Consider the following 27,972-nt stretch of genomic DNA (forward strand, 5'->3'; position numbering starts at 1 on the left):
TTTATAGGGAGGAGTGGATCAAAAGATGCCTCTTGTGGTGTCAAGGATAAACCCAGAGTCGCCTGTAAGTACACATGTTCTATCTGACTGTCCGTGTTTGTTTCCTCCTAAATTGAACAGGTGTCTCTTTCTGTGTCTTGTTTCTTTGTTTGCTGGCAGCAGAGAATGTGTGTAAATGCATGCATACGGATGGGAAGAAAGAGTGGGATCCAAGTTTTCCAGAACCTTGCTGTTCAGCCTAGTTTCCAAACTAGGAAACTAGGCTGGGATCACCTAGGACCTCGTTAGAAATGCACACTCTCTGGCCCCAGCCTACTGAGCCAGAATTTTCATTTCTAATAAAATCCTTGAGTGATGTGCATGCACATTAAATTTTGAGAAGCACAGCTCAAGGGAAGGATGCCGAGGCATAGGGTTTGCTGCTGTGCTCACTTCAAGTGGCAACGGGGACCCCATGGCTCTTCTCACTACCTTGCTGTCAATGCCACCTCTTCAGCCCTCTGTTTGGGCCTCTTAAGAGGATCATTTGCTCTTTTGATTCTTTTTAATTTATTAATGGTATATATTAAGGTGTATATCATGTGTTGGTATACACATAGCTAGAGAAATGACTGCTCCCGTCAAGCCCATTAACATTTCCATCACCTTCCATACTTACCTCTGGATCGTTGCTTTTTTAAAGCTGTAGCATCAAGGAGTCTCTGTGTCTCCTAAGAGCAAACGATTTGGGGATTTTGCTCTTGTCCTTAAGGTTGCAGTTTCTCTTTTGCTACTGTTTATGGTTTCTGTACGTTAAGACAGCATTCATTCCTATTCCATTCAGTTCACTGCTTCTGCCTCTGGTGTTATGCTTACAAAGGCTTTCTCCGTTGCAAGATAGACCCTCCTGTCAAAGGATCTTGGTTACGGTATAGTAAGGACCAAAGATCTTACTCCTTACTGTACCGTAACAAGTGAAGGGCACTGCCACAGAGAAGCAGCTGCAGTCACTTTCTTAGGCTTATCCTGAGATGTTTCCTAACTTGCATTCTGAGCAGCACTTCTTAAAAATGTCACAACTAGCTAGCATGTCCATGCAGCAGGGGATATAAAAATGATGACAATAATCCCTGAGGGAGAAAAGGCGGGCTCGACCGCAGTCTCAGGTGTCTGGGGGCAGAGCGCTCAGCCTTCTTCCCTGTGAGGACTGTTATGGTAACAGACGAAACTCACTTTTCTCCTCCACTCAGGCAGACACCTGCATTCCTAAGCTGAACGAAGGGGATCAAATTGTGTTAATCAATGGCCGGGACATCTCAGAGCATACCCATGACCAAGTGGTGATGTTCATCAAAGCCAGCCGGGAGTCCCATTCTCGGGAGCTGGCCCTGGTGATCCGGAGGAGAGGTAACAGCACCTGTTGTCTGTGGGGGCGGAAGTGGGAGGTCCACAGGGGTGCTGCCTTAGCAAAGCAGGGCCCTGTCCAGCCTGTTCTGTGTTTTTGAAACTTGTGTTTGTAGCCAACATTTGAAAATCAAGAATGTTCACATAATAACTGGAATGTCTGGCTTCTCTTTTGAGAAATGTGAAGATCTGTGCATGTGGGGCCTGGCCCCTCGTGGCCAGAATTCTGGAGGGAGCACCACCCTCCTATCCAGGCCCTTTATGGGAACGTGAGCCCACAGGCTTCTAGGTCCAGTGCAGCCACATCCCGCACCTCTCTCAGCTGCTTGGTTCTGTAGACGTTTGCAATTTGCCCCTACTCAGAGGATCGGGTTGTATTTTATTCAAGTGGGTTTTTTGCTTTGTTTTGTTTTATGAGGCAGAGTCTCTTTCTGTCATCCTGGGTAGAGTGTAGTGGCATTATCATAGCTCAATGCAACCTCCAGCTCCTGGGCTCAACTCCCAAGTAACTGGGACTACAGGCGCCTACCACCATGCCATCTAAGTTTTTTCTTTTTAGTAGAGACGAAGTCTCGCTTTTGCTCAGGCTGATCTCGAACTCCTGGGCTCAAGCGATCCACCCGCCTCGGACTCTCAGAGTGCTAGGATGACAGGGGTGAGCCACCGCGCCCGGCCTCTTCATGTGTTTTTTCTATTGTCAGAGCAGCACTGAGGAGAGTGAGCCTCGTTGTCACGGGTGATTCCTAACTTGCCTCCTGTGGGTTGAATGACCTTGGGTTATATGCTCAATCTGCATTTCAGTTTCTTCAAGTATAGAGGGAGGGTAACAGCACCCCAGCCACACAGGGTAGTTGTAAAGATTAATGATGCTTGTGCCAGAAAACACCTGGAACACCGCCTGATGGGGGTGGATGGCCACTGTTGTTCATCGTTATTGTTGTTATCGTCGTTATGAAATAACGAGCCAAGTCCCCTGGAGCCTCCTGCACAGGTTTAAAATACTGGAGGTAAATGCAGGATGAGATTGCAGAGCCCTGGCCTGCATCCCTGCTCTGGCCTCACATGTAGACTCGGCCCCCTGCTTACCCCATGCCCTGGCTCTCCTGCCTCAGCTCTCCTCCCACTAGAACTCAGCCTGGGGCACCTGCGGACAGCTCTGATCCCACCTACTCTGCGAAGCCTTTCCAGATCTTTCTAGGCCCCCAGCCCTTCCCCTCCCCCCCTCCTCCCTCCTCCCTCCTTCAAATCCCAGCACTGTGCTTGGCACACAGCAGGTGTCCAGTCGTGACAGCAGTGGTGGGAGTGCTGGTCACGTGGTTCAAGCTGTCCTCATTGCTTTAGGTCCTTACCCTCTTTAACTCCCATGGCTATCCAGAAAGGTTAGTGCCGTTCTCTAAGTGAGGAAAGGGGGAAACCAAGTCACAGGGAGGTGGAATAAGTTGCCCCACTGCCGCATGACTGGTAAGGCTGGAGGATAATGGGGCAGAGAGCTCAGTGATTAGGATCTGAGCAGGCCCCACAGCACACAGATGCATCCTGCGGCGTGCTGGGCCCCTGGGGCCGGTGGGAGTGGCCTCCTCCACCTGTTTGAGGTATATAGGCTAATAGAGCTGAAAAGGGGGTGTCTGCTGCTGATTTTCTGGTGACTGTGATGATAGTGCATATACTGGGGGTGCCCAAAACATGTATACACGTTTTAAGTGCTCTTGTTGGGAGTAAAATGAACTGTTTCCCAAAAGTGTATGAATTGCGAGTAAAATGGATGTTTGTAGCACATCAACTTCACCTTCAACTTCACACAGAGACGCAGACAACAGCTCTTAAAATGTGTGTGCATATTTTTGGCACCTTCTGTATTTTAAAAATAAACATGTAAGTAAAAAATGTGAACTGAGTTAAAGAAAAGTGATAAATAAACAGCAGACGACAGAAGTAGCAGAAGAACTGAGCTGCTGAGATGAATGCGGCCGTTACAGTCGATGGCCTTGAACTGAACTTCCTGATCCCAGCCCCATAGGCTGCAGCGTTCCTGACAAACCGTTTGCACTCTCTGGGAGTCTGTTTCTTCATCTGTGAAATGGGATAACTACAGCATGTTCAGAATTATGAGGATTCAGTTCAACTCTGTGGGGAAGCTCCAATATTGTTAGTTTCCTTCTTCTTTCCTGCTATCTTAGAGGCAGTAGCAAGCCATTGAAGGTCTTAGAGTAAGGGAGTGACTCCCTTTCTGAGTGGGAAGAGAAACTCAGAAAGTATCCCACAGTTCCCAGTTTAAGAGATTGGAGAAGGAAGAGGCAGTGGACACAGGCCAGTGAGGTGGAAATATTGTGCGGGGTAGGAGGGAAGGGGGTCTAGGTTTGTTTTGACCTCTGTTGAGTTTGATGTGAAGGGAGGGCTAAAGAGGTAGGGCTGGAGCACAGAGGGGATGTTAGGACTAGAGATACTGATGAGTGAGCCTCCCACATAGACATAAACAGCCTCTAGTTGGAGACTGAGCTCTTAGGAACAATGGTGTTACCTGGAGAGCTTGGGACTTCACCCCGTGCCTGGGGAAATGCCCATTTTATGGGAGTTAGTGAAAGGGACCCAAGAAGGAACGGGGAGTTGGGATGGGTCAAAGAATACCAGGTCAGAGAGAGCCAGAAAATGAGGTCTTTAAAAACATTCTTTCTTTTTTCTTTACCATGAGCACAGACTCTAAGTACCAAACACCATCATTTAAAACTAACCAGAAAGATTAGCATGTCACTTTATACAATTAACACATATTGAATCACTCACTTAGAAGTAGTATCTTTGGTGAAAATGATTACCATGTGCTTAATCATTTAATAAGATGTTTTAAACTTCATTCAGGTGTCATGTGTGATTTGTTTGAGGGAAACTGATAAACCAATGTTGCTATGCAAGCCACATACACCCTGTCTTGTACGTTACAGCTGTCCACTCATTTGCTGATATCAAATCCGAAGATGAACTGAACCAGCTTTTCCCCGAGGCCATTTTCCCCATGTGTCCAGAGGGTGGGGACACTCTGGAGGGATCCATGGAGCAGCTCAAGAAGGGCCTCGAAAGCGGGACGGTGCTGATCCAGTTTGAGGTAAGCGTCTCCCTCCCAGGGCTGAGTCGAGATGCCTGAGCCACCACCATTTAGCCTGCTGGGCTGTGCCACTGCCACTCAACAGAGACGCAAGCCCTATCTCCTCAGTCCAGATGACTGTGTTCCACAAACTTAAAATGGTCAGTTCAGCAAAAAAGAGAGCTCTGAGCCAAAAGGGTGCTCACAGCAGCAAGCAGAGTTCAGGGAGACCCATCTCTGAACTCTGTCTCACCCTCTCATTCTAGTAATGTTCGGTAGTCATGGAGAAACGCATCATAAATTGAGGAGGAGGGACTGAGGAATATTCAGCTGCCTACACAAAAGCTCGAGATTTTCAGCAGCGGAAGGCAGGGGAGAGTAGTGTGCGTGAGCAGCTCAGGGGTGACAACCCCTCAGCCTCGCTGCACTCTCTCATCTGGAGCAGTGGGGCCGTCCCATGCAGGCGTAGTATCTTGCCTTCAGAAGTCCCCAGAACCCTGTAAATATGAGTAGAAACCAGACCCTGTCGCCCCCAGGAGGGACCTGGGATCCACAGGACTGAGACTTTTCCCAAACAAATGAGAACCAAAGGAGATTCAGTTTGTAAGTCAGTTCCACTGATCTCTAACAGGGTTAAAAGAGAACGTGTTACCTTCCAAGTGTACCGAAAAGCAGCAGAAAACAATACTTCCTGCAGTAAAAGATAGTAGAAGGAAGAGCACAAAGAAGTAGAAAACAGGCCAATAGAAGAAAATAGATCGTGATTAAAAATAACACAGTCTGGGTTCATAGATGCAGGAAGGGTCTCCGATGGGATTCAGAAACAGAAATCAGCAGTGCATTATTTATTAGAAAACCAAATAAAGGAAAAGACGCAGAAGCAAAACTCAGAAGTTTGTCACATGTATGTAACTGCAGAGTGATTCAGGAAAGCATGAGCGTATGAATATTGAACAGAAGGGAACACAAAGCAAAAAGCTTCAAGTGTAAGGTTTATTTTGCAGTGGGATAGGGTGTAGAATGTGAACATATATTTCAGTATGATGTGTAGTGAACAATAGTAGAAAGCAAAAACGCACAAGTCACACAGTAAAGGTAATTGAGTCCCCCCCCCAAAAAAATCAGTAGGAATTATTTAAACTTTTAATTAACCACCTTGACAGATAATATAAAACAAAAATTAAGTTTGTATCTTGTAGAAATGAAATTTGGATAAGAGGATAGTAGCAATATAATTTCTTGGGTAGAACTGATATCTACTGAATATTCTGTGATGGGAAATAGCCACTAGTTTCAGTGGTCTACAGGAGGCTATATAGGTTTATGGCTTAAAAATAAGAAAATGTAGGCTTGGCGCCTGTGGCTCAAGTGGCTAAGACACCAGCCATATACACCTAAGCTAGCGGGTTTGAATCCAGCCCGGGCCCGCCAAACAATGACGGCTGCAACCAAAAAATAGCCAGGCGTTGTGGCGGTGCCTGTGGTGCTACTTGGGAGGCGGAGGCAGGAGAATCACTTGAGCCCAGGAGTTGGAGGTTGCTGTGAGCTGTGATGTCACGGTATCTACCCATAGTGACAGCTTGAGGCTCTATCTCAAAAAATAAAGAAAATGTAGAGATTATCTTCTCTGGCCTTGCCTTGCAAAAAAGGTCACAATGGAAATACACATTAAAGGCTGGGCACAGTGGCTCATGCCTTAAATCCCAGCACTTTTGGAGCCAACAAGGGAGGAGGATTGTTTGAGGCCATGAGTTCAAGATCAGCTAGGGCAACACAGCGAGATACTCCTCTGTCAACCATCTCTACAAGAAATTTAAAAATTTAGCCAGGCATGTGTTGCACACCTATTGTCCCAGCTACCTGGAAGGCTAAAGTAGAAGGATCCCTTGAGCCCAGGAGTTCAAGGCTACAGTGAGCTATGATCTTGCTATCGCACTTCAACCTGGGTGACAGAGACCCTGTCTCTTAAAAAAAAAGAAAAAGAAAAGAAAAATATGTATTTTAAACAGTAAAACTTATTCATACTTTTTATACACGCTCCTAAATAATTGAAACAAGAGCTTAAAAGCCAGTCACAGACTGTATCAATTTTATTCTGTTTTTAGTATTGGAAGAGATGGGAAAGGCGCTGTGATTTCATTTATTCATCCAGTTAGTGACTGTCGTGGGCCTTTATCATGCATCATGATCAGGAACCTGATGCGGAAAGAAGGGGGCTTCTGGCCCCAAGCACTTACAGTCTGAGTCTAGGATATTTGAGGGAGAGGTACAAGACTCCCAGAAACAGCTAAACACCAAGACAGGCCGAGAGTTTATTCTACAAAATGTATGTTCTGTAGCAACTGGAGATGGGATCTTCCCAGAAGGTCTCCTGGGGTAAGATGTGGGATTAATAAAAGATGAATGGGATTAAGTGTGGCTGGGAGAGTACTGTGGGGGAGTCTCAACCTAAATGCAGACAGAGCTCACAGGGTGTCAGCATAAAGCACAGGCCTCCCTGCGGTGGACAGTGCGGCAAGGAGTCCCAGGGGGTGTCTCCAGGGGACAGGAGACCTTCATCCTCACGAGAACTGTTTCCAGTGGGCCAGATAATCCCCAAGGAGGCACTGTGGGCTCTCACGGGGAGAAACGCAGAGCCTGGCTGCAAATGGTGCTCTGTGAAGCTTTGATGTGTTTTCTACATAGGGGAATCCCACAAAAGATGTTCCTTGAAAAGTATTCATCAGCTTTTTAGGAAGTTTTTAAAAGGCTTTTAAGAGAAGTACCCTCCCTGTCCCCTACCTGTGTTTTTGAAGAGCATTTCTCACAGGGTGACCCTTGGACCACTTGTATGGAAACCACCTAGGGGAACTTGCTAAACTGGGGCACAACCCACAGCTACAAAATCAGCCATGCTGGGAGGGGACCCAGATATTGGTACTTTTAACAAGGTCATCACCAGAAGTTTTTGTGCACAAACTGACCCAGAGGTTTGGAGGGGAAGCTTGAACCAGAATCTCCATCCCACTGCCGTCCGTCCTCTGTCTCTTCCTGGGAGGGCACAGCGAGACAGTAGCATAAGAAATGGGGAACATGCACATGTCAGGGTTACATTTTAATGCATATATGTCTCCATCATTTAGTCTATACGCTTCCTAGAAGTTAAGTGCTTTTTTAATTAAATCTTCTGTAGAATGCTAAAATACAGACAGGTGAAAGCAGATCTACTCTGTGATGAACTGATGGGGCCCACAGAGCTTGGCCTCGTCTGTCTTCTCTTCCTGCCCCTGAGGAATACTGGGATTAATGGAACATCACTTGGAAACCACCGTTATTAAGTGAGGGGAAGATGTCTTACAGTGCTGTCAGGAGAGGAATACCAAAGCAAGCCGGATCAAACGGGAAACTAATACAGAAGGAAGCTTTAATAAGCACTTACTGTGTGCCAAGGGCTTTACAGGACATCCTCTTAAGTAATTCACACAGCAGCCCTATTTGGAGCTGTCGTTATCCCCATCACAGAGATGAAGGACAGTTTCAGAGGACAGATTAAGTGCCCTCTCCAAAGTCTCCCAGTAAGTGACAGAGCCTGATTGGAACTCAGGCAGGCTGACTCAAGAGCTTGTTCTCTTAACTACCGTATAATAACCTTTGGAAACTTTGCTGTTGACCTGTGAATTATAGTAGTAGAACATCAGAGGTAGAAAAAATCTGAGAGGCTGTCTAGCCACATGGAGCCAGACAGACTTGAAATCCTGAGTAGAGCTGCCTCTCACTTCCTGTGTGACCTCAGGCAGCTGTGGCCCCTCTTTCCCCATCTATAAATTGGATATCTCACAGGTTGATTGTAAGGATTAGAGGCAATACTTAATGGACGGTCTGGTACCTGGTAAACGTGCCATAAGAAATAGCAGCTCAGCTCAGCACCTGTGGCTCAGTGAGTAGGGTGCCGGCCACATACACCCAAGCTGGTGGGTTCAAGCCCGGCCCAGGCCTGCTAAACAACAGTGACAGCTGCAACCAAAAAATAGCTGGGCATTGTGGTGGGCGCCTGTAGTCCCAGCTTCTTGGGAAGCTGAGGCAAGAGAATCGCTTAAGCCCAAGAGTTGGAGGTTGCTGTGAGCTGTGATGCGACAGCACTCTACTGAGGGCAACATAGTGAGACTCTGTCTCAAAAAAAAAAAAGAAATGGCAGCTAACAGGCAGGGTCCGTGGCTCAGTGGGTAGGGTGCCGGCCACATACATCAAGGTTGGCGGGTTCAAACCTCGCCCAGACCAGCTAAAACAACAGTGACAACTGCAACAAAAAAGAAATAGCAAGGCGTCATAGCAGGCGCCTATGTCAGGAGAGGAATACCAAAGCAAGCCGGATCAAACGGGAAACTAATACAGAAGGAAGCTTTAATGAGCACTTACTGTGTGCCAAGGGCTTTACAGGACATCCTCTTAAGTAATTCACACAGCAGCCCTATTTGGAGCTGTCGTTATCCCCATCACAGAGAGAGGGGCTTAAGGCAAGAGAATGGCTTAAGCCCAGGAGTTTGAGGTTGCTGTGAGCTGTGATGCCTTGGCACTCTACCCAGGGCGACAGCTTGAGACTCTGTCTCAAAAAAAAAAAAGAGCGAGCTAGCAGCTATTGTTATTTATAAGCAAAGAGAGGCCCCAAGAGTCTAAAGCACATGTCCAGTCTCTGCACAAGAAGTGACCATGTCATGCTGTCTGACTCCAGAGTCCTGGCTGTGATAGTTCTCCACCTGCTCCTCCAGTGCGATGGGCAGGTGGACAGCTCAGTTGATAGGTGTGGGCTCTGGACCAGGGCGGGGAGAAGGGCTGTTCCCCTGCACAGTCTGCAGTGGGTGCCCACACCACTACACAGGGTCTGCCCCTGGTAGCCAAGCCTTGGATGGAATCCCCCGTGATGCAGAGCTGGCTGCCTTCCAGCAAAGCTGGCTTTGAAGCATTTTTCATTAAGGGAATTCCCCACCCCACCCCCTTTCTTCCCTTGGCTTTTAGTAAACAAACACAAATGTGTTCCAGAAAGCATTCCGTCCCAGCTGTAATAAAATCACGCTTGATAATAATTAGCATTTCTGTAGCACTTTGGAATCTACCAAGTGTGGTTCACATATGTTGTCTCTGTTGACTCACAACAGTTCTGTGAAAGAGAAATGGCCAGATTTATTAGGATCACTCTTTTATAGATGGAAAAAATGAAGCTCAGGAGGCAAAGGGACTTGCCCAGTGTCACATGCTTAGTTGGAGATAAGAGAACAGCAGTTCAGCATTGTGGAGTGCCACTCAGCTTTCGGCCCAACCTCCAGGTTAACTGTTCCCCTCAGTAGTGACACCATAAGCTACTTCAGTAGGAGCAGCTAGGCAGCATTTGTATTGGCCTCAAGTTGCCTCAATAGTCCTACTTCTGTTACATAAAGGAGCAGACGTAAGGTTCACACTGGCCCGTAAATCCATTATCACCTCCAGGATGCTCTCTTCCTTCTAGGAATCCATCAGTTCAGCCACAGGTTTGCTCCTACCTGAGAATAACTCATGGCTTAATTCATACTTCCCCTGAGTTGAAGTTTCCATCCATGCAACTGGAACTGACATTCCCGGATAAAAGCCAAGTGATGATGCTAACTTGTCCTTTATTTGAAAGCCAGCTTCCCAGCAAAGGACCCTGTGTCCAGTCCAGTCCCATTTGGTGTCCAGGTGGCTTGCAACTTCCCTGTCTCCTTGCCCATTGTTAGTTAACACCACTCTGGAGACCCGTGGAATTTGGTTGATTGAAACGAGGAATAAATACTGTTAAGAGACCACCAAAGGTCCTGGCAGACTCAGATGCCCTGGTCTCTCCACTTCAGCAGCATCCTTCTTTACCAAAGCCAGAAACTATCTTCTCTCTTCTGAGTCCTGCTTCTTATTACATTGCCCGTTATAGGAAAGGCCCATTAGTGTCAAAACGGGCAACTCACTGATCCCTGTGATGAATTACAAAAATTGCCTTTGGAAAAGCAAAGAAAGCTGAAAATGTTATGAGAGGTTTGTTTAAATTGGCACATGTAGAAATTGGTGAGGGCAATTGTACCTTCAAAATTCGAACCCATCCCTAAAAAGAATGCAATTCTAAAAAGAGTTTTCCAAATAGTTTATTTTTTCTTTTCTTATGAAAGGAAAACATTCTGCATGTAACCTGTCTGGGATACACAGAGCAACCTGGGTCTTTGGAGTGACCGTGTGTGTGGCTTCCACATTCCAAGTGCCAGAGGCTTCCCCTCCTTGCTGTTGTGTCTCTATCTGTGAAAGGGACCCTGTATGCCAGCAATAGAATCTACATTTGGGACTATGTAGTATTGGGACTAAAATCCACCTCTGGAACTATGCAAGAGCACTGTAGAAGGTTCCAGAGCTTCTAGCAACAATTTCCGTTCAGCACACCTTTGTGGGAAGGTAGGTGGAGGACATCTCTAGACAGCATCTCCTGCCCTCTGGCTGGGACAGGAAAAAAGAAAAGGGATGTCCCCAGTGTAGAGGAGCTGCCCATGAGTAATGAATTGTTAATTCGTCAACCAAGTGGAACTAGGAAAACAACCTCGTGAGCAGGGTTAAGGAAACCAACCTTTTAGCTTGCCTTTGAGCTTAATACATGGCACGAGGTCTGAGAAAGCTAGAACTGCTTTGAAGCTGTCTCTGCCATGCATTATTCACATAGCTTGCTCCTCCTTTTGTAAGCAGCAGACCCCATCATCCTTTCACCGTACACATTTTTATAGAGCACCTTCTATTTACCAAGCACAATGCTGGCCTGGGGTTCATGGTGGTGAATAAAAACAGAGGCCCATCTTCATGAAGATAGCAGTGTCATGGTTGTGCAGGAAGCAGACAGGACACGGCCACTCTGAAGACGTTGCCCTGCCGTTTTTCTTGCTCTGGGTTAGCATTGAGGGACTGCAAGGCAGTCTGTTTCTGCTGTTAGCTCTTTTTCTTACCCGTGATCCCCTCAGCTCCCCACTTACCTTTTTCTTCCTTTTTGTTTTGCTTCCCCTTCCTTGGGATCTCAGCCTTTGAGAATTCCCCCTTCATCTGTCCATAGAGTTGACTGGGTGCTGCCTTCCTGTGCTGGGCTGTGCCAGCACCCTCTGGGTTCAGCCAGCAGGTGTCTAAAGCCTTCATCCAGGAGATGTGCTGAGATTTCACATCTTTTGGTTGAGTGAGGAGATTACAGGCATCTTCTGATGCCCACTCTAACGTTAGATGACTTATTCAAAGAAGAAATGTTTGAACTAGTTTAAAACTGTGTCTTCTGATCCATCTCACCTGTACCTCATTGGAGAGTGTCAGCTTCCATCATTCAGTTTCTAGTCTTTGGAGGCCGGAGCAGATGATATGTGTATTGTAATTTAAATACAGCCGTTCCTTAGCAACCACTATCAGCCCGTGGTTTTATAATTTACCCCTAGTTCCAGAGCTGCTTACAACTTTTCTAATAGAATGAGAACAAAGTATTTTTGGATGTAAAAATCAATAGTTTCTCATAAAACGAAGTTGTTTAGTAATCTTCCCTGCCTGTGACACTAACACTGCTGCTCAGCTCCTGGTGGCTCCCGTTCTGGGATGGAATTTGAGGGTGAGCTTGTCTTCCTCCCATGCTGTCAGCCCAGGAATAACCAAACCAATTGTTAACTTTTACAATAAATAGTTCCTTTAAAAGCTTTGTCTCGAATTCTGGCCAGTGTTGTGAACTCATTGCCCTCCGCCCTGACCTTTCCAGGAAGATAGGCCTGTGTTTCCCAGGCCTCACCTTCCACCCTGACCACTCTCTTCTTGGCACAATGTTTTCATACCCAGCCTGCCAAGCAGCCCACGAGGTCTGGAGAAGAGGTGATATATCAAAGGAACTTGAAACCCAACTCTTTAACACTTCAGAGCCTGTTTGAATCCTGTTCACACTAAATTACGTCAATCTTATTCCATGTTCGCCTTTGCAAAGCAGATGTAAATATATGTGTCGTCAAACAGGAGTTCGAGGTTGCAGGGAGCTATGATCGTGGCACTACCCTCCAGCCTGGGGAGGAAAGCAAGACCCTATCTCAAAAATATAATTCTTACTGTAATAATTCAGAAATAAAGTAAAATTAATAATCTCCTGACCCTCGTCCTCTGTGGTTTCTTCTCTTAGATACAGTTTACAAACAACAGTTTGGTGTGTATCCTTCCAGACTCGTTCCAGCGCTTATGCAAATATATTTTATACGTGTACATAACAGATAAGCGCACACACAGAATGGTGTGTACGTACATTATATACACTGTGTGTGCTAATATGTAAATGGGATCATCGTTGCATACGTTACTCAACAACTTACGTTTTTCACTTAGAAGTAGATAAAGGGAGTTCCTTCCAAATCTGTACTTTTCAGCATTATCAAATCTTTATTACTTGCACAGAATTCTGTGGCATGACTATACTGTATTTTCAGCCAACACTTGTCTCTGTTAAGGAAGATTCAGGCTGTTTCCAGTTTTCTGGTTTTCTGTGAATAAATATTTTGCTTCAGAGAAACTTCCTTGTCATGTATCTTTATGTATTTCTGTTGGATAAAGCCCAGAGTGTGCACATCTAAAATTTTTTAAATGCTGCCATAGTACTTTTTTAAAGGTTTATTTTAGTATTTTAGAATCCTATCAACGGATCATTTCTACTGAGATAACATTTAAAATATTATGGTAATTAAAGCCTTTTGCTGTATCTGTGCTTTTCTGGGAGACCTTCTCAAGTTGATTGCATTTACATTTTTGTTATTTGAAAAAAAGAAATCTTTTACCACTGGGTTAGCTGTACTGATTATAGTCACTTAATTGCATATTCATTTAATTGTTGCTTATATTCACTTAATCAGTTAGGACTGAAATGCCATTTAGGTAAATGTGAGTGACTCAAATGTCCTCTTTCTGCCAGAATCACCCCAAAACCTCCAGGAAGTCATGAGTTTACTCCTGAAATGCACTCACAGAGTCTGTTAAAGCCTACAGATATTTGAGAAGTTGTTCAGCAGCTACTCGACTATTACGAACTGAAACTATAAAAGTGATGAGTAGCTGAGTTCTTGGAGGGTTTGGAAAGTCTAAACATTTGGTAAATGTGTAAGATATGGCACTGTTACTATAACTCAAAATCTCTGTATTCTGGGGAGTTTTATGCAGTTTATTTAATAAGAAAAAAGCAGACTAGAACAGATTTACAAAATGAAACAATTTGTAAAAACATAGGAGCAGAAATAATGTTCACCCTCCCTATTCAAATTACAAAGACATCTTAGTTGAGGATGTTGACCATAATTTGGTGAATTAACCATACTCGTACGTAACACCCCTGTCACCAAAAGACACCATGCCAAAAGAATATGCCAAAAATATGCTTTGATGCAGTAATTCTGTTCTGAGAAATTAATGAGTGAAAAAAATTTTAAACAGCTTAATGAATAAAGTAGGATAAAAGTTAAAAAATTACAGGAAACTAGATTATTGAGCTTTAAAAATCATATGGGTAGACACTGTTAATGACACGGAGAAAGAGTCACTTACAATAAGACAAACAAGCTTCCAAAATGGGATGGTATTTCCCAGATCACTCCTATGAGATGCTGAGATCTTCATGGTCAAATTAGCGAGAAATGTTTAGCTGATGAGAATTAAGCTTTTGCCTGTCTCGTTGGGGATTAATAGAACAAAAGTATTTCCCAAATTTCTTGACTTTGAAACTTTTTCCAAGGAATACCTGTTATCTTCTTATAGTACTCTTGGTTTGCCTAAAACGTAGTATGGGAAGTGCCAATATGTAGTTCAATCTCATATTTTGATTTTAAAAATGTATCAATGTATACATGTTTACATATATATGTATATTTGCAGATATGTATGCATAGAGAAAGTAAGCTGGAGGCCAGGCACAGTAGCTCATGCCTGTAATCCTAGCACTCTGGGAGGCTAAAGTGAGAGGATTGGTTGAGGCCAGGATTTGAGTCCAACCAGGGCAATATCAAGACCACATCTCTAGGGAAAAAATTACAAAATACACAAAAATTAGCCAGGTATGATGGGGTGAGCCTATAGTCCCAGTTATGCAAGGATGAGGCAGGAGGATCTCTTGAGTCTAGGAATTGGAGGCTGCAGTGAGCTGTGATAATTATGCCATAGCACTCCAGCCTGGACAACAGAGTGAGACTCTGTCTCCAAAAAAAAAAAGCTGGGGAAAGGTCATCTCAGGATTATGAAAAGTATTAATAATTGTTTTATATTAGTCTGAATTTCTCAAATTTTCTGCAAAAAAAAAGAAGACCGCTTGTAACATTTTTAAATTAGCTGTGTTTTTACAATTCCCTAGAGTTTATGGAATTTATGGTGAAAGGGCTCACAGGGAAAGAAAAACAGTTACATAAAAAAGAAAACACAAGCATTGAAGTTAGATCTGAGTTCATCCTTTTGTTTGTGACCTTGAGCAAAGCATTTAGCCTTTGCTAAATGAAATAATGGTACTATAAATGCCTCTCATAGGCCTGTTGTGAAAAATCATGTCAGGTACTGTGTCTAATAAATGCTTACAGACGTGCAAAGATTGCTTTATTTGAATTTTTGGTAGTAATTGCATGTATAGGGAAATAACTCTTTAAATCAAGTTTACTGTATATTAAGATAAATGCTTTTTTACTGTGGAAATACACCTCTGAAGTAGTGAATGAAATGCTCTTGCTTTTAAGCAAAGGATCTGGTTCACGCCATTTAATTAGAGGGAAATGGTTTTAGACTAATTTCAGTGATTTCCATTTACCTGTGAGTCAGAATTCTTTTTTTCCCTCTACTTTTAGCATTTGTCAAATAAATGTCATAAAGGTAAGGTTTTACTTACCTTGATCTGTCATCTGCAATTCAGACCCCTTTCTATGACTTTTTCACCCAAAGAGTTTTTTAAAAAATTAAAGAATTTATACTCTACTCTTAATAGATTTGGCATGTACCCTTGCAATATGCACCATAGGTGAGTTTACCCCTCCATTACCCTCCCTCCCCCCATCCTGCCATCCTCCCCTCCCCCTCCTCGTCCCTCCTTCATCCTGGGCTATAGTTATGTTTTATCTTTTGTATGAAAGTGTGGGTAATTATATATTGGTTTCATAATAGTACTGAGTACGTTGGATACTTTTTCTTCCATTCTTGAGATACTTTACTAAGAAGAATATGTTCCAGCTCACCTGAAAAAAAAAAAAAAGATTAAAGAATTTAGTCAGTTTCTAATGGAATTCTTCTTGGGAAGATTTTTAATCTATAACACATAATCACTGTAAAATGTTAAGATTTTGGTGCAATGAATGATAAAGTAAGTTTTCACACTTCCTCCACAGCAGTTTTTTGCAATGATTTTTTTTCTCCCTTTGTTACATAGCAACTCTACAGAAAGAAGCCAGGGTTGGCCATCACGTTTGCAAAGCTGCCTCAAAATTTGGACAAAAACCGATACAAAGATGTGCTGCCATGTGAGTATCCGGCGCGGATGCCTTCTTCCCCACCCCCCAGCCCCCAACACTGAGATAATGTTTCCCTTTTTAAAACAGATTGTCTGGTATCCTGGAACGATCTTCAGTGTGTCTGTAAACACCACGGTCTTTATTGCAGCCGTTTCAGACTCGGAACAGTTGGGGACTAGAGTCTATGCTAATGAGCCAGAGCTGTGGAGGGGGCTGGGAACCCAACTCTTGTTCATTTGGAATGAAAAAAATAATGCTCAGAGTAATTGGTGAATTTTTCTCTCCCCCACAGATGACACCACCCGGGTATTATTGCAGGGAAGTGAAGATTATATTAATGCGAGTTATGTGAACGTAAGTTGGGGCTGTGGGCGCTAAGAACAAGAGCACATTCATCTCTGTAACAAGGGCAGTGACGGCTGTGTGGTGCTTTGTGGTTCACAGAGTGCCTTCCTGTTCCCTACCTCGTTTCTGCACTACAGCAGCCACGCAAAGGAAGGCAGGGTAGTCTCATTTCACAGAGAAGAAAACTAAGGTTTGGAGAGGTTAAATAATTTCAAAAGGCACAAAGCTAATAGAAGATGGACCCAAAACATTAATTACATCATCCACATGCCTCTGTCCTGGGCTGCTGGCATAAAGGTGTTTGCTTTTGCTAGTGCTGTGTTTGTAACTTTCTATATTTTTCTCCATGTTATTAGTGTTATCCTGCCTAAAGATTAAAAAAAAAAAGAAAAAAAAACCTCCTCTGTACATAAAACCTAAAAGAAAATGTGAAAGGTTTCATGGGTTGGGGGAAAAGCATTTATTCTGTCTCTGAAAATGCATCTTGGGCAGCTTTCTTGGCCTCTCTAAACTTTAGTTTCTTCATCTTAAGCCCAGGTCAGCAAACTTTTTGTCTAGCTGGCCAGATAGTAAATACTTGGTATTTACATTTTTGAAATGTAACCACTTAAAAATATTAGAAACCACTCTTAGCTTGCAAGGTGGCAAGCGGATCTGGCCTTTAGGCCATATTTAGTTTCCCAACCCCAATCTAAGCAGACAGGTGATTCCTCAGTTCTCAGGTCAAAGAGCAATATCAAGAACTGCTCTAGGGCTGGACACAGTGGCTCATGCCTGTAACCCCAGCACTCTGGGAGGCCAAGGTGGGTGGAGTGCCTGAGCTCACAGTCTAAGACCAGTCTGAGCAAGAGCGAGACCCCATCTGTAAAAATAGCAGAGCATTATGGCAGGCAACTGCCATAGTCCCAGCTGCTTGGGAGACTGAGGCAAGAGAATCGCTTGAGCCCAAGAGTTTGAGGTTGCTGTGAGCTTATGACCCCATGGCACTCTACCGAGGGTGACAAAATGAGACTCTAAAAAAAAAAAAAGAACAGCTCTAATAAAAATTGGTCTGATCTGTAATTCCACTTATTCTAAAACCTCTGTGGGATTCACTGGCCCTCACATCAGTGTTCTAGTGTCTTGAAAACAAAAAATCATAAATGGTAAGAGCAGCAACACCACGAAGTCCAGTTTTTTCATGTTACCCCAGGTTTGAGGAAACGAAGCAAATTGTGAATTAGGAGCCTGTGTTTCCCTTGGTGACAGCTTGAGATTCTGTCTCTAAATAAATAAATAAATAAAAGATGGTCTAACTTAATGATGCAGGTATTGGAAGCCACATAGAAAGCAAAATACAACAAAACTTTTACTTTTAAATAAAAGTAAATCAATTTTGATACAAAATCCTGCCTAAGGAAGGACTTGCAGGTGGGAAGTAGGAAGTACTAGTCAAAATGCAGATAGGTAGTATTGATTATATTTAGAATAGGGAAGTGAAAGTCATTTAAACTCTTCTGCCATCCTATAGGTACACTGCTGATTATTGTCTACGGGGTATTATTCAGTTTTATCTTAAAGATCTAATGCTAGTTTTGTCAAGTATTTTTCAAGGATTTTTAGAAGTAACTTTTTTGAATTGTCTTACTTTTGTGAATTGATGGAGAGATATTCTTTTGACATGATGTCTGTTAGTAAGTAGAAGAGTTAAAAATCGAGTTCTCTAGTAGATGTCTGGAACAGAATAGAGAACCAAGAGATGAACCCAGTTACTTACCGTTATTTGATCCTTGACAAGCCAATTAAAAACATTCAGTGGGGAAAAGAGTCCCTATTTAACAAATGGTACTGGGTGAACTGGCTGGCAACCTGTAGAAGACTGAAACTGGACCCACACCTTTCAACATTAACTAAGATAGACTCTCACTGGATTAAAGATTTAAACTTCAGACATGAAACTATAAAAATACTAGAAGAGAGTACCGGGAAAACCCTTGAAGTAATCAGTCTGGGTGAGTATTTTATGAGGAGGAGTCCCCGGGCAATTGAAGCAGCTTCAAAAATACTGGGACCTGATCAAACTAAAAAGCTTCTGCACAACCAAGAACACAGTAAGTAAAGGAAGCAAACAGCCCTCAGAATGGGAGAAGATATTTGCAGGTTACGTCTCCAACAAAGGTTTAATAACCAGAATCCACAGAGAACTCAAACATATAAGCAAGAAAAGAACAGGTGATCCCATCTCAGGCTGGGCAAGGGACTTGAAGAGAAACTTCTCTGAAGAAGACAGGCTCACGGCCTTCAGACACATGAAAAAATGCTCATTACCTTTAATTATCAGAGAAATGCAAATCAAAACTACTTTGAGATATCATCTAACTCCAGTAAGATTAGCCCATATCACAAAATCCCAAGACCAGAGATATTGGCGTGGATGTGGAGAAAAGGGAACACTTGTACACTGCTGGTGGGAATGCAAATTAATACGTTCCTTTTGGAAAGATGTTTGGAGAACACTTAGAGATCTAAAAATATATCTGCCATTCAATCCTATAATTTCTCTACTAGGTATATACCCAGAAGACCAAAAATCACATCATAACAAAGATATTTGTACCAGAATGTTTATTGCAGCCCAATTCATAATTGCTAAGTCATGGAAAAAGCCCAAGTGCCCATCGATCCACGAATGGATTAATAAATTGTGGTATATGTATACCATGGAATATTATGCAGCCTTAAAGAAAGATGGAGACTTTACCTCTTTCATGTTTACATGGATGGAGCTGGAACATATTCTTCTTAGTAAAGTATCTCAAGAATGGAAGAAAAAGTAGAAAAAGTATCCAATGTACTCAGCCCTACTATGAAAATAATTTATGGCTTCCACATGAAAGCTATAACCCAGTTATAACCCAAGAATAAGGGGAAAGGGAGGGGAGGGAGGGGAGAGGGAGGCGGAGGGAGGGAGATTGGTGGGATTACACCTGTGGTGCATCTTACAAGGGTACATGTGAAACTTAGTAAATGTAGAATATAAATGTCTTAACACAATAAGAAAATGCCAGGAAGGCTATGTTAACCAGTGTGATGAGAATGTGTCAAAACGGTCTATAAAACCAGTGTATGGTGCCCCATCATCGCATTAATGTACACAGCTATGATTTAATAATAAAAAAAGCCAAAAAATAAGAAAAATAAAAAAATAAAAAGTTAAAAAAAAAAAATCAAGTTCTCTGCTTATGGCAGTGATGCCTTACCAATCTCTTGCCAGATGGAAATTTCTGCTGCTAACCTTGTGAATAAGTACATTGCTGCTCAGGGACCCCTGCCCCATACCTGTGCACAGTTTTGGCAAGTCGTCTGGGATCAGAAGTTGTCACTCATCGTCATGTTGACGACTCTCACCGAGCGAGGGCGGGTAAGTGGCTTGACTTCCAATTCAGATGTGTGCAGTATCACACCATGTTCTGTGGGACATGAATCTCAGGGCTGGAAAGGGTCTTCCGGGTGTCCTGGTCCAGCCCCTATGTGACCCTAAATTTCCTGTATAGAGCCACCCATGGGCACCCTCAGTACTGGGAAGCTCAGCCCTCCTGCCCCTTCCTGGCTCGGATCCATCATAACAATGCAGCAGGTTCTCTTCCTTCCATATCTCACCCCCCTGCTGCCAGCTGTGAGGAGGGCTGGGCCTGAAAGAACAGTGTGCACACGCCACATTAATGGTGGCTGTAAAAAGTAGGAGAAGTTACACAACTGGCATTTTCCACGTAAACAGACTCCTGATCATATAACTGGTCAGTATGCAAGTCCCTAGCTCCTGGATACATCTGAATATCTTTATTATGAAACTTTTATTCAGAAACACATTCTAAAGTCAAATATAAATTAATGTTGAATCACCTGCTTTGAATGATCGGTGTGCCTCTTCCTCCCAGGATCCCTCCTCAGTGTGTTGTTCAGAATGCCAAATGAATCCGCATTGCAACTCAGAAAACATAGGAACTGGAATGTACCCTCTCATCCGAAACAACAAAATAAGAATTCCTACTAATTCCACAGAGCTTGCTGGATTGCAAAGGGCTTTTATGTGTTGTCCCAGACAGATGGCTCCCTCCTCTGCTAAAACATTTCCATGGTTCATCCATCCAATGGGTGCTCAGCTCTGATTTTTTAAAAAGTTCCTCTTCACAGTGAGCTGAAATGTGTGTTACTTTTAACCTCCACCCCATCTAGTTCTGCTGCAGGGAAGACACATGGTTAGGTACCCCTCTCCTCTCCGAGATGCCCTTCAGTTATCTGAGGACAACCTTAGGCTTCCCTGAAGCTTATGGTCAGCGGAAATTGTGTGGTCTCTGTCTTGGTGTTGCCCTTGAGCCAATTTTCCCCTTTTTGTACTCGCGCCCTTGACTCTTAGAACCTTCCTACAGCATCTGATGCCAGACCGTCACGGTTCAAGACTCGGTTCCTATTGAGCTGGCTGCTCTATCTCTCGTATGTCAGCAGAGACGGTGATAGTACCCTCTTGGAGGGTTCGTGAAGACCAAGATGATACTCATTGAAAGCTTAGAGAGCTGCATGCCACAGGTGTCCCCTGCAAATGGTAGCTGCCGTCTGTGCCATCCTTGTCATCGCCGGTTGGAGTCAGCCCTTACATCTGACCTTTCGAGAGCTCTTCTTGAGTTTCCTTATTTGTTTGTGTTGGCCGTCACTCCTGGCTTCTTGTCATTCACAGATTTCATCAGAATCTCTTTGCTTCACATAAGCCACTGATAAAAAATATTTTTAATTCCTCAAGAGGCAGTAGAACAGTAGAAACCTACTTCGAGAAGGCTGTTAGTCATTGAGGGCACACCTTGGGGAGCAGTTGTTAATCCTCGCAGCTCTGTTCTTTTCTCCTGCCGTTTTTTCATCTTGTCTGCCTAGTTACCACGAGGGGGCCAGAGGCTTGGCGGAAATCACAGGGCAACAAGTCTAGGCCTCACGTGATCTCTTCATCCAGAAGTCTTAAGTTTTTCTGATTTTTCAAAGTTTTGTTTTTAATAGGAAGTTACATTGGACCCTTTTTGAACTCAGGGAACCGTAGCTGGCTCATAGTACTATCCTGTTTTTCTAAAGTGCTTGTAAACAATTGATTCGGTGGTGTAGTGGACAAGAAGCCATGCTTCCTGAGTTCAATCCTGGCTCTATCGCTTCCTACCTGTGTGGCTTTAAAAAAACTACGAAACATCTCTGTGTAGAAAGGATTAATGATAATACTCATGGGATTATGGAGGAATTGAATGAGTTAATTCTGGGAAGCGTGCTTGGCACATAACAAATTTAAGTGTTAGGTGGCAGTAGCAGCAGTAGCAGTGGTGGTATTTGGGCACCACCTTACCCATTATCATTAGGACTGCACTGTTTTTGTTTTACTATAGTAGTAGTATTTAAATTGGCTCACCATTCTTTGCTCTAGTAAGTTTTCCTTGAAAGATATTTCTTAATCAGAAGTCCAGTACCTTCACTTGCCATAAATAGAAAGTACAAGCAGAAATATAAAGACCACCAAATGATTGTTTTAAACTGTAAATCCTCTTGCCTTCCATGCTCTGAACCTATAGCCTACTCTCTCTCACTGTCACTGTCTATTATAAAAATAGAGTTAAAATATTCAGAAGGTGAGGTTAAAGCTGTCTTAGACCCAAACTGAGGCACTCTCCATGGCACCATCAGAAATATTGCATGAAAAAGAATCCCTTTCCTACAGCGTGGGTCTGTGTTTAACGCAGGCTCAGTCTCCTCCTACTGTGCCACCAGGCTTTGCTGGGCCATTCTGGTATTTTATAGATAATAGACCTTGAGTGTATTGCCTTGTCGTTTCCCCATTTGAGAATCGCATGGTATTTGCCTTCCTCTGTCCCTTACTCAGTTACTTCTGGGTGTCTGGATGCTGCAGATTTTCTCAGAAGCAGCTCAGGGAGGTACTTCTCTCCTATCTCGTAAGGTCTTTTAGTTCTTGGTACAGTTTGATTGACTGGATTGGATTGGATTACTATGTTGCCCAGGCTGGCCTCAAATGCTTAGGCTCAAGCAAGCCTGCCCCGTCACCCGCACCCCATAATGCAGTGTTTTAGAGCTGTCACCTGAATCCTTTCCGGCAGCCCATCGCTGGCCCTGTCTTCTCATGTGTGTTGGGCTTCTCTTTGCTCTGTAAAGTTCACTCTACCTTTTCAGCAGGAAGGTCATTCTTCTCCTTAGAGAAAAGACAGTCAAGCCCCCACATGAATGGTCTGTTGTCCTAGGGTTGGTGACAGGGTCTGCTCTGGATACGCCCCCTTCTTTCCAAGGAGAAAAGGCCCTTCTGCTATCTGAGAGGCCCCACTTCCGGCGGCTGCCCTTACAGATCCTGCCCTGCCTGCTGTGTGCTGCTGACGGGCCCTCCCGTTTGGTTGGTGTCCTCTCCCACCTGAGCTCATCTTTAGTCCCCCTGTGACACCACGGGGTTTCTTCCTAACTGAACCCCTCGCAGCTGCTTCATTGGTTTCCTGCAGCAGAGCTGCCCATCTCCTGGGAGGCCTCTCATTCTCTGGAGGCCTCCCAGGCGAACCTCCCTGGGAACCTCTCTGTCTGCCGCTTTATCGAGTGTTAGAAATCTGTTCTCTGAAGTCCAGGGTGTTTCCTTCCTCTCCCTGTGGCAAGCCCTCACTGACCGAATCGCCCAAACCTTTTATCCCAAAGCCCCATCAGCACCCACCGATTCCTCCAGACTGAGAATCCAGCTCTCCAGGTGAGCGGCTTCACCTCTTTCTTTTCCTGAGAAATGAAGCTCTCAGCGTGTCCTACATGTATTCTTCCCTATCACATGTTCAGCAGAGCGAGACCCCGGACAGGGCCATGGCTGGTGGAGTGGCCCTGACCACGCCTCGAAGCCTCAGAATTCCCACGGTCAGAGGGACTGCGCCAGTGGCTCCCTTTTCTCACTCCGACCCAGAACGTGTTTCTGTGCACTCCCTCGATGCACATGGACGCCTCCTTAGAGGTGGAGCTTGTCAATTGAGAAAGTTACTCTCCCTCACCTTCTGTCAAGGATAGTTCTTTGGGGAAAGAAAATTAACTTCTGACACCTACACATGAGTATGTAATGGGACTATTTTTTCTCCCAGCCTACCAGCCATCAAGGGCCTGGGCTTTGGGGTCGTAGGTGGCATCTGAATTCCGACACCACTGCTTTTAGCTGTTTAACCTGGGGCAGGGCACTCACCCTTAATTTCCTGACTACCAGGAAGGAGGTGGTAATGTCTGTCTCTTAGGGTCATTTCAAGGATTAAGAATGATCTACCTTGGACCCCGCCGCCTGTCCCAGAGGAGGTGTCCCCATGGGGAGGTGACTCTGCAACCTATCCTCCTCGTCTCCTGGGGCCAGTGGAAAATGGGTTTGCTGCTCCGTGTGGTATGAGGGGCCCTGGACTGTCACGAGGATCATGTGACGTAACAGGAAGGTTTGGGGCAGCACGAAGCCCCATAAACTCCCTTGTTCTTGGGATCTGTCAGACACACTGTTCGTGGTGAAATGTGTTCCAGGACTGTGAGGCTTCTCCCCTAGGAACTTATCTCCCAGTCAGGTTTTGTCTGGCCCTCCTGGTAGTTCAGAAAGTGGGTCTGGGCACCAACTCCTTCTGCTCCCTGAACCCAAACGCACCTGCTCTTTTGCTGATGAGACACAGCCACCTGAGTGTCTTTACAAGAGGCCCAAAGCCAAAGCCATCAGCCACACATATGCATACCGGAACCTACATTCTGCCCAGGGGCACATGGCCACACAGCCACTGGAATTGGTCTTGGGTCTGCCCTTCTCTTCACTTCCCACACCCACTTTCCGTGATCTGCCTCTGCTGTTCTCTCCTCGCTGTCCCCTTGGCCCCAGCCTCTCAGGGCCTTTGCATCTCTCCTCCAGGAGCAGCAGCAGCCTCCATAATAGCCTCCTGGCCTTGCCTCATCTCCATCTGGCCCATCCACTGACATAGCTTTCCGATCAACCTTAGAGGGTCTCCTGGTCCTGACATTCTGCTCAAACTCTTTGATGGCTTCTCAGGTGCTCAGAGTCTCGGCCTCCCACCCCTAGACTGCCTCATGCCTTCTGCACAGTTTATAGGCCCATATGTGCTCCCTAGATACACAGGTGCCTCTTCACAGGGTGCGTCTTGTTCTCTCTGCCAGAATGGCCTCCTTGTGTACCTGATGGTCACCCGAGTTCTGAGCTTCCATCCTCTGTCCGGGATGTACACTCCACCTCCTGCACAAGCCACCCCTCTCTACCTACCTTCCCACACACATCGCCCCACACAGACCTGAGAGCACCTTGAGGGCAGTGGCACACCAGGTCTAGTTCTTCTCAGCATGCCCGTGATGTTTATAGACCAAGTGGTAAGGAAGCCTTAAGCCATAAAGCCTTCTTAATTTGGCCCATGACTCTCCCCCAGGAACTCCATCTTTGCCATGACCCCTCTGGTCCAAAAAGGCACGTCCTTCCAGAAGCCATCTCTGTGATCAGCTTTCCCTCCCTGAACCCTTCTCAGAGCCACGCTTAAAACTGGCAGGAGAGGAAACAGTCCCCACTCAGGCCTGTGAATCCCTGTAAGAGAGAGTCCTGAGTGCCGCTGGCAGCATCTGCCCAAGGTGTGGTCCTGGTCAGCCTGTTACTGGACTTCGGTTTCACTGACCTCTGTCGTTCTCCAGAAGTGCTTCTGCCCTCTCCACAGTGCTAGGCCCCTTGCATGTTACCTATCTAATGTAACCCCAGCCCTGCAGAGGCCCATTTTCTTGTCACTTTATAGTATATTCACCTGGCAAAGAGTTCACAGCCCTAGGGCAAAATTCTGCCTCTGCCCCAGTTCCTGTGGGTGTGATCTGACACAAGGTGGTGATCCTCTGGGCCTCAGTTGGTTCATATGCAAAACAGACACGATCATTGTACCTACTTCATAGGCTCAGTTTGGGGACTAAGATAAAATAATGTCCATGAAAAGTGCTTAGTGTATACTATCCAGAAGGCATTAGGCTATAGACATGGGCCCCTGCTATAGCAGCATTAATGTGGACACTGAGGCTCAAAGAAGTTTAGTAACCTGCTGAGGGTCACCCTGTTGGTTGGTAGAACTTATCAGGATTAAAACTCAAGATCTCCACAAACTTCTTGCTGTTTCCCCTACACTCCCCATGCTCTCAAATCCAAGTACACCTAAAATCTAAATCTGATCAGAGTCCAGTTCTGCTCAGATTTGCTGTGAAGCAAGGAACCTCTCCGGGGCGCAGGTCTTTGTGGTACTGCCTTGGGTGGCCTGCTGCCTTCCAAGAGAATCTTCTCCCTGTGGTCCTGTGGGCAGGCATTTCTTCCCACACAGGTGAGGAAGCCAGTGGGCCAGGGTTTGTCACTCTGCTCTGGGTTCTACAGGTAGCAAAGCTGAAGCAAAGCCTGGAGATGGCTGCTACCTGAAATACCCACCCTTAAGGTTTCCAACTAAATTCTTAACTCTGGCTTTCCTGCAGCATCCTTTAATTTCAAATATGCACTGTCACATTTGAAAATAAGAATAGAAAATCTGGGCGGCGCCTGTGGTTCAGTGAGTAGAGCGCTGGCCCCATATACTAAGGGTGGTGGGTTCAAACCCAGCCCCGGCCAAACTGAAAAAAAAAAAAAAAATAGCCAGGCATTGTGGTGGGCACCTGTAGTCCCAGCTACTCGGGAGGCTGAGGCAAGAGAATCGCCTAGGCCCAAGAGCTGGAAGTTGCTATGAGCTGTGATACCACGGCAGTCTACCAAGGGTGACAAAGTAAGACTATGTCTTTTTAAAAAAAAAAAAAGAAAGAAGGAATAGAAAATCTGTTTCCAGAAAAATTCCACATGTCTTTTTGTTATGCCACTTTTCACCATAAACAAATGTAATTTTTTGGCTCAGCGCCTGTGGCTCAAGCAGCTAAGGCCAGCCACATACACCTGAGCTGGCGGATTCGGATCCAGCCCTGGCCCACCAAACAACAATGATGGCTACAACCAAGAAATAGCCGAGCGTTGTGGCGGGCGCCTGTGGTCCCAGCTACTTGGGAGGTGGAGGCAGGAGACTCGCTTGAGCCCAGGAGTTGGAGGTTGTTGTGAGCTATGATGCCATAACACTCTACCCAGGGCGACAGCTTGAAGCTCTGTCTCAAAAAAAAAAAAAAATGTTATTTTTATTTAAATTGGCACAACTGTATGTAGGCTTGGGGGAAGATAACTTTTTTCATGAGTCAGGAGTTGACTAGCAGAAGGAACTGTGGTGGGGTGAACAGCGTAGCTCTGAAGTTTGCTTAGAAGTCAGAGATGGACATGGAGATGGCTACTGGAACAAGCTGTAGGGCATGGAAGGGGGAGAAAAAGAGGGAGGGTCAAAAATAGGGAAACCACAGTCACACTGAGAGGCACCAGGGGGTCCTGCAGGAAGAGCCCAGGCTCCTTGTCCACTGTGTAGGGAGGACCAGTTCCATGGACCATCATCTGTGAAAGCATTTGAGGGCCTCAGAGATGCTGCTCCAATGAAAAGAAATGTTCACCTCAGTTGAGGCATTTTCTTAATCCGGATTCTTGTGGAATCTCTGATCACTCTTACACACTAATATGGAGTCCAGAGCAGTAGCAGTAAAAAGGCCACTGCCGACATGCCCTGCAGAGGGCTCAGCACGCCTCCAGCCTGTCACCAGCCCTGAGGCAGGTGCCATTTCCCATCTTTCAGGTGGAAAACATGCAAAAGTTTCAGGAGCATGATTCCAAATCACCCACCTTCTGAGTGGAGGAAGGAGTGATTCCAGCAGTGGTGTGTCTGGCACCCCATAGTTTTCCCTCCACCCCTGTCCCTGAGGCCCCATCCTCAGGAGGACTTGGCGCAGGTGGCAAAGGAGGGCTGGGGCAGGGGCTCTTGGGGCCAAGGAAGGACCTATGGAATGGGTTGGCTGGATTGGGGGTTGGAAAGGTCAGGGGAGACATGGATCATAAGCCAAAGCCCCATGTGTGGGTGGGGCTCTGCTGTTCTCCAGTGAGCAGACCCAGGTGGGGACGAACACAAGTCCCCATCCCATCTTCACCCTGGGGCTGATGGGTCGTCTAGCCCCTGGGAGTCTGACTCCTGCACTCTCCTGAGGAGGAAGGAGGGTCCTCTGCCCCCCAACCCTCCCCAAGAGTGAGCACAGAGCCAGGCACCATTGCCCAAGCGCTGATAGGTGTGCATGAGAGGCCTTTGGCTGGATGCACACCCCCCAGAGGAGGCTAACCCACAGTCGGTGGTTCCTTACAGACCAAATGTCACCAGTACTGGCCCGACCCCCCTGACGTCATGGACCACGGCAGTTTTCACATACAGTGTCAGTCAGAAGACTGCACCATCGCCTATGTGTCCCGAGAAATGCTGATCACCAACACCGAGGTGAGCGGCAGTCTGAGGGGGGCACTGTAGAGGGGCAAGTGCTGAATGGACAGCCACCGTGGTCCCAGGTCAGTCACTCTTCTAGGTCTGCCCTCCCTTTTCACCTGGGCCTGCAGAGCATACCAGTAACACATAGGACCACCTGTCAGAGAGCCAGTGCCCGGTATCCACAGCGGTGCTGGTCCCAACAGGCAAGGGGTGGCTACGACCTGGTGTCCATATATAGAGGACTGGGTAAACAGATTGTAGTCTA

The 27,972-nt window shown here is 45.4% G+C and overlaps 1 protein-coding gene across 4 annotated transcripts in view; it reads left to right on the forward strand.

The window, feature by feature from the left end:
- PTPN3 (protein tyrosine phosphatase non-receptor type 3) overlaps positions 1–27,972 on the forward strand; it is a 119,557-nt gene that overhangs the window by 87,050 nt on the left and 4,535 nt on the right. For all 4 annotated transcript variants that reach the window (XM_053566216.1, XM_053566218.1, XM_053566220.1 and 1 more), the window contains 7 exons: positions 8–64; positions 1,230–1,386; positions 4,323–4,483; positions 15,879–15,969; positions 16,253–16,314; positions 19,559–19,705; positions 27,591–27,719. In XM_053566216.1, coding sequence (XP_053422191.1) covers positions 8–64; positions 1,230–1,386; positions 4,323–4,483; positions 15,879–15,969; positions 16,253–16,314; positions 19,559–19,705; positions 27,591–27,719 — 804 coding nt within the window. The remainder of the gene's footprint in view (positions 1–7; positions 65–1,229; positions 1,387–4,322; positions 4,484–15,878; positions 15,970–16,252; positions 16,315–19,558; positions 19,706–27,590; positions 27,720–27,972) is intronic.

The sequence above is a fragment of the Nycticebus coucang genome, chromosome 2, assembly GCF_027406575.1.
Source record: "Nycticebus coucang isolate mNycCou1 chromosome 2, mNycCou1.pri, whole genome shotgun sequence".
NCBI lineage: Eukaryota > Metazoa > Chordata > Mammalia > Primates > Lorisidae > Nycticebus > Nycticebus coucang.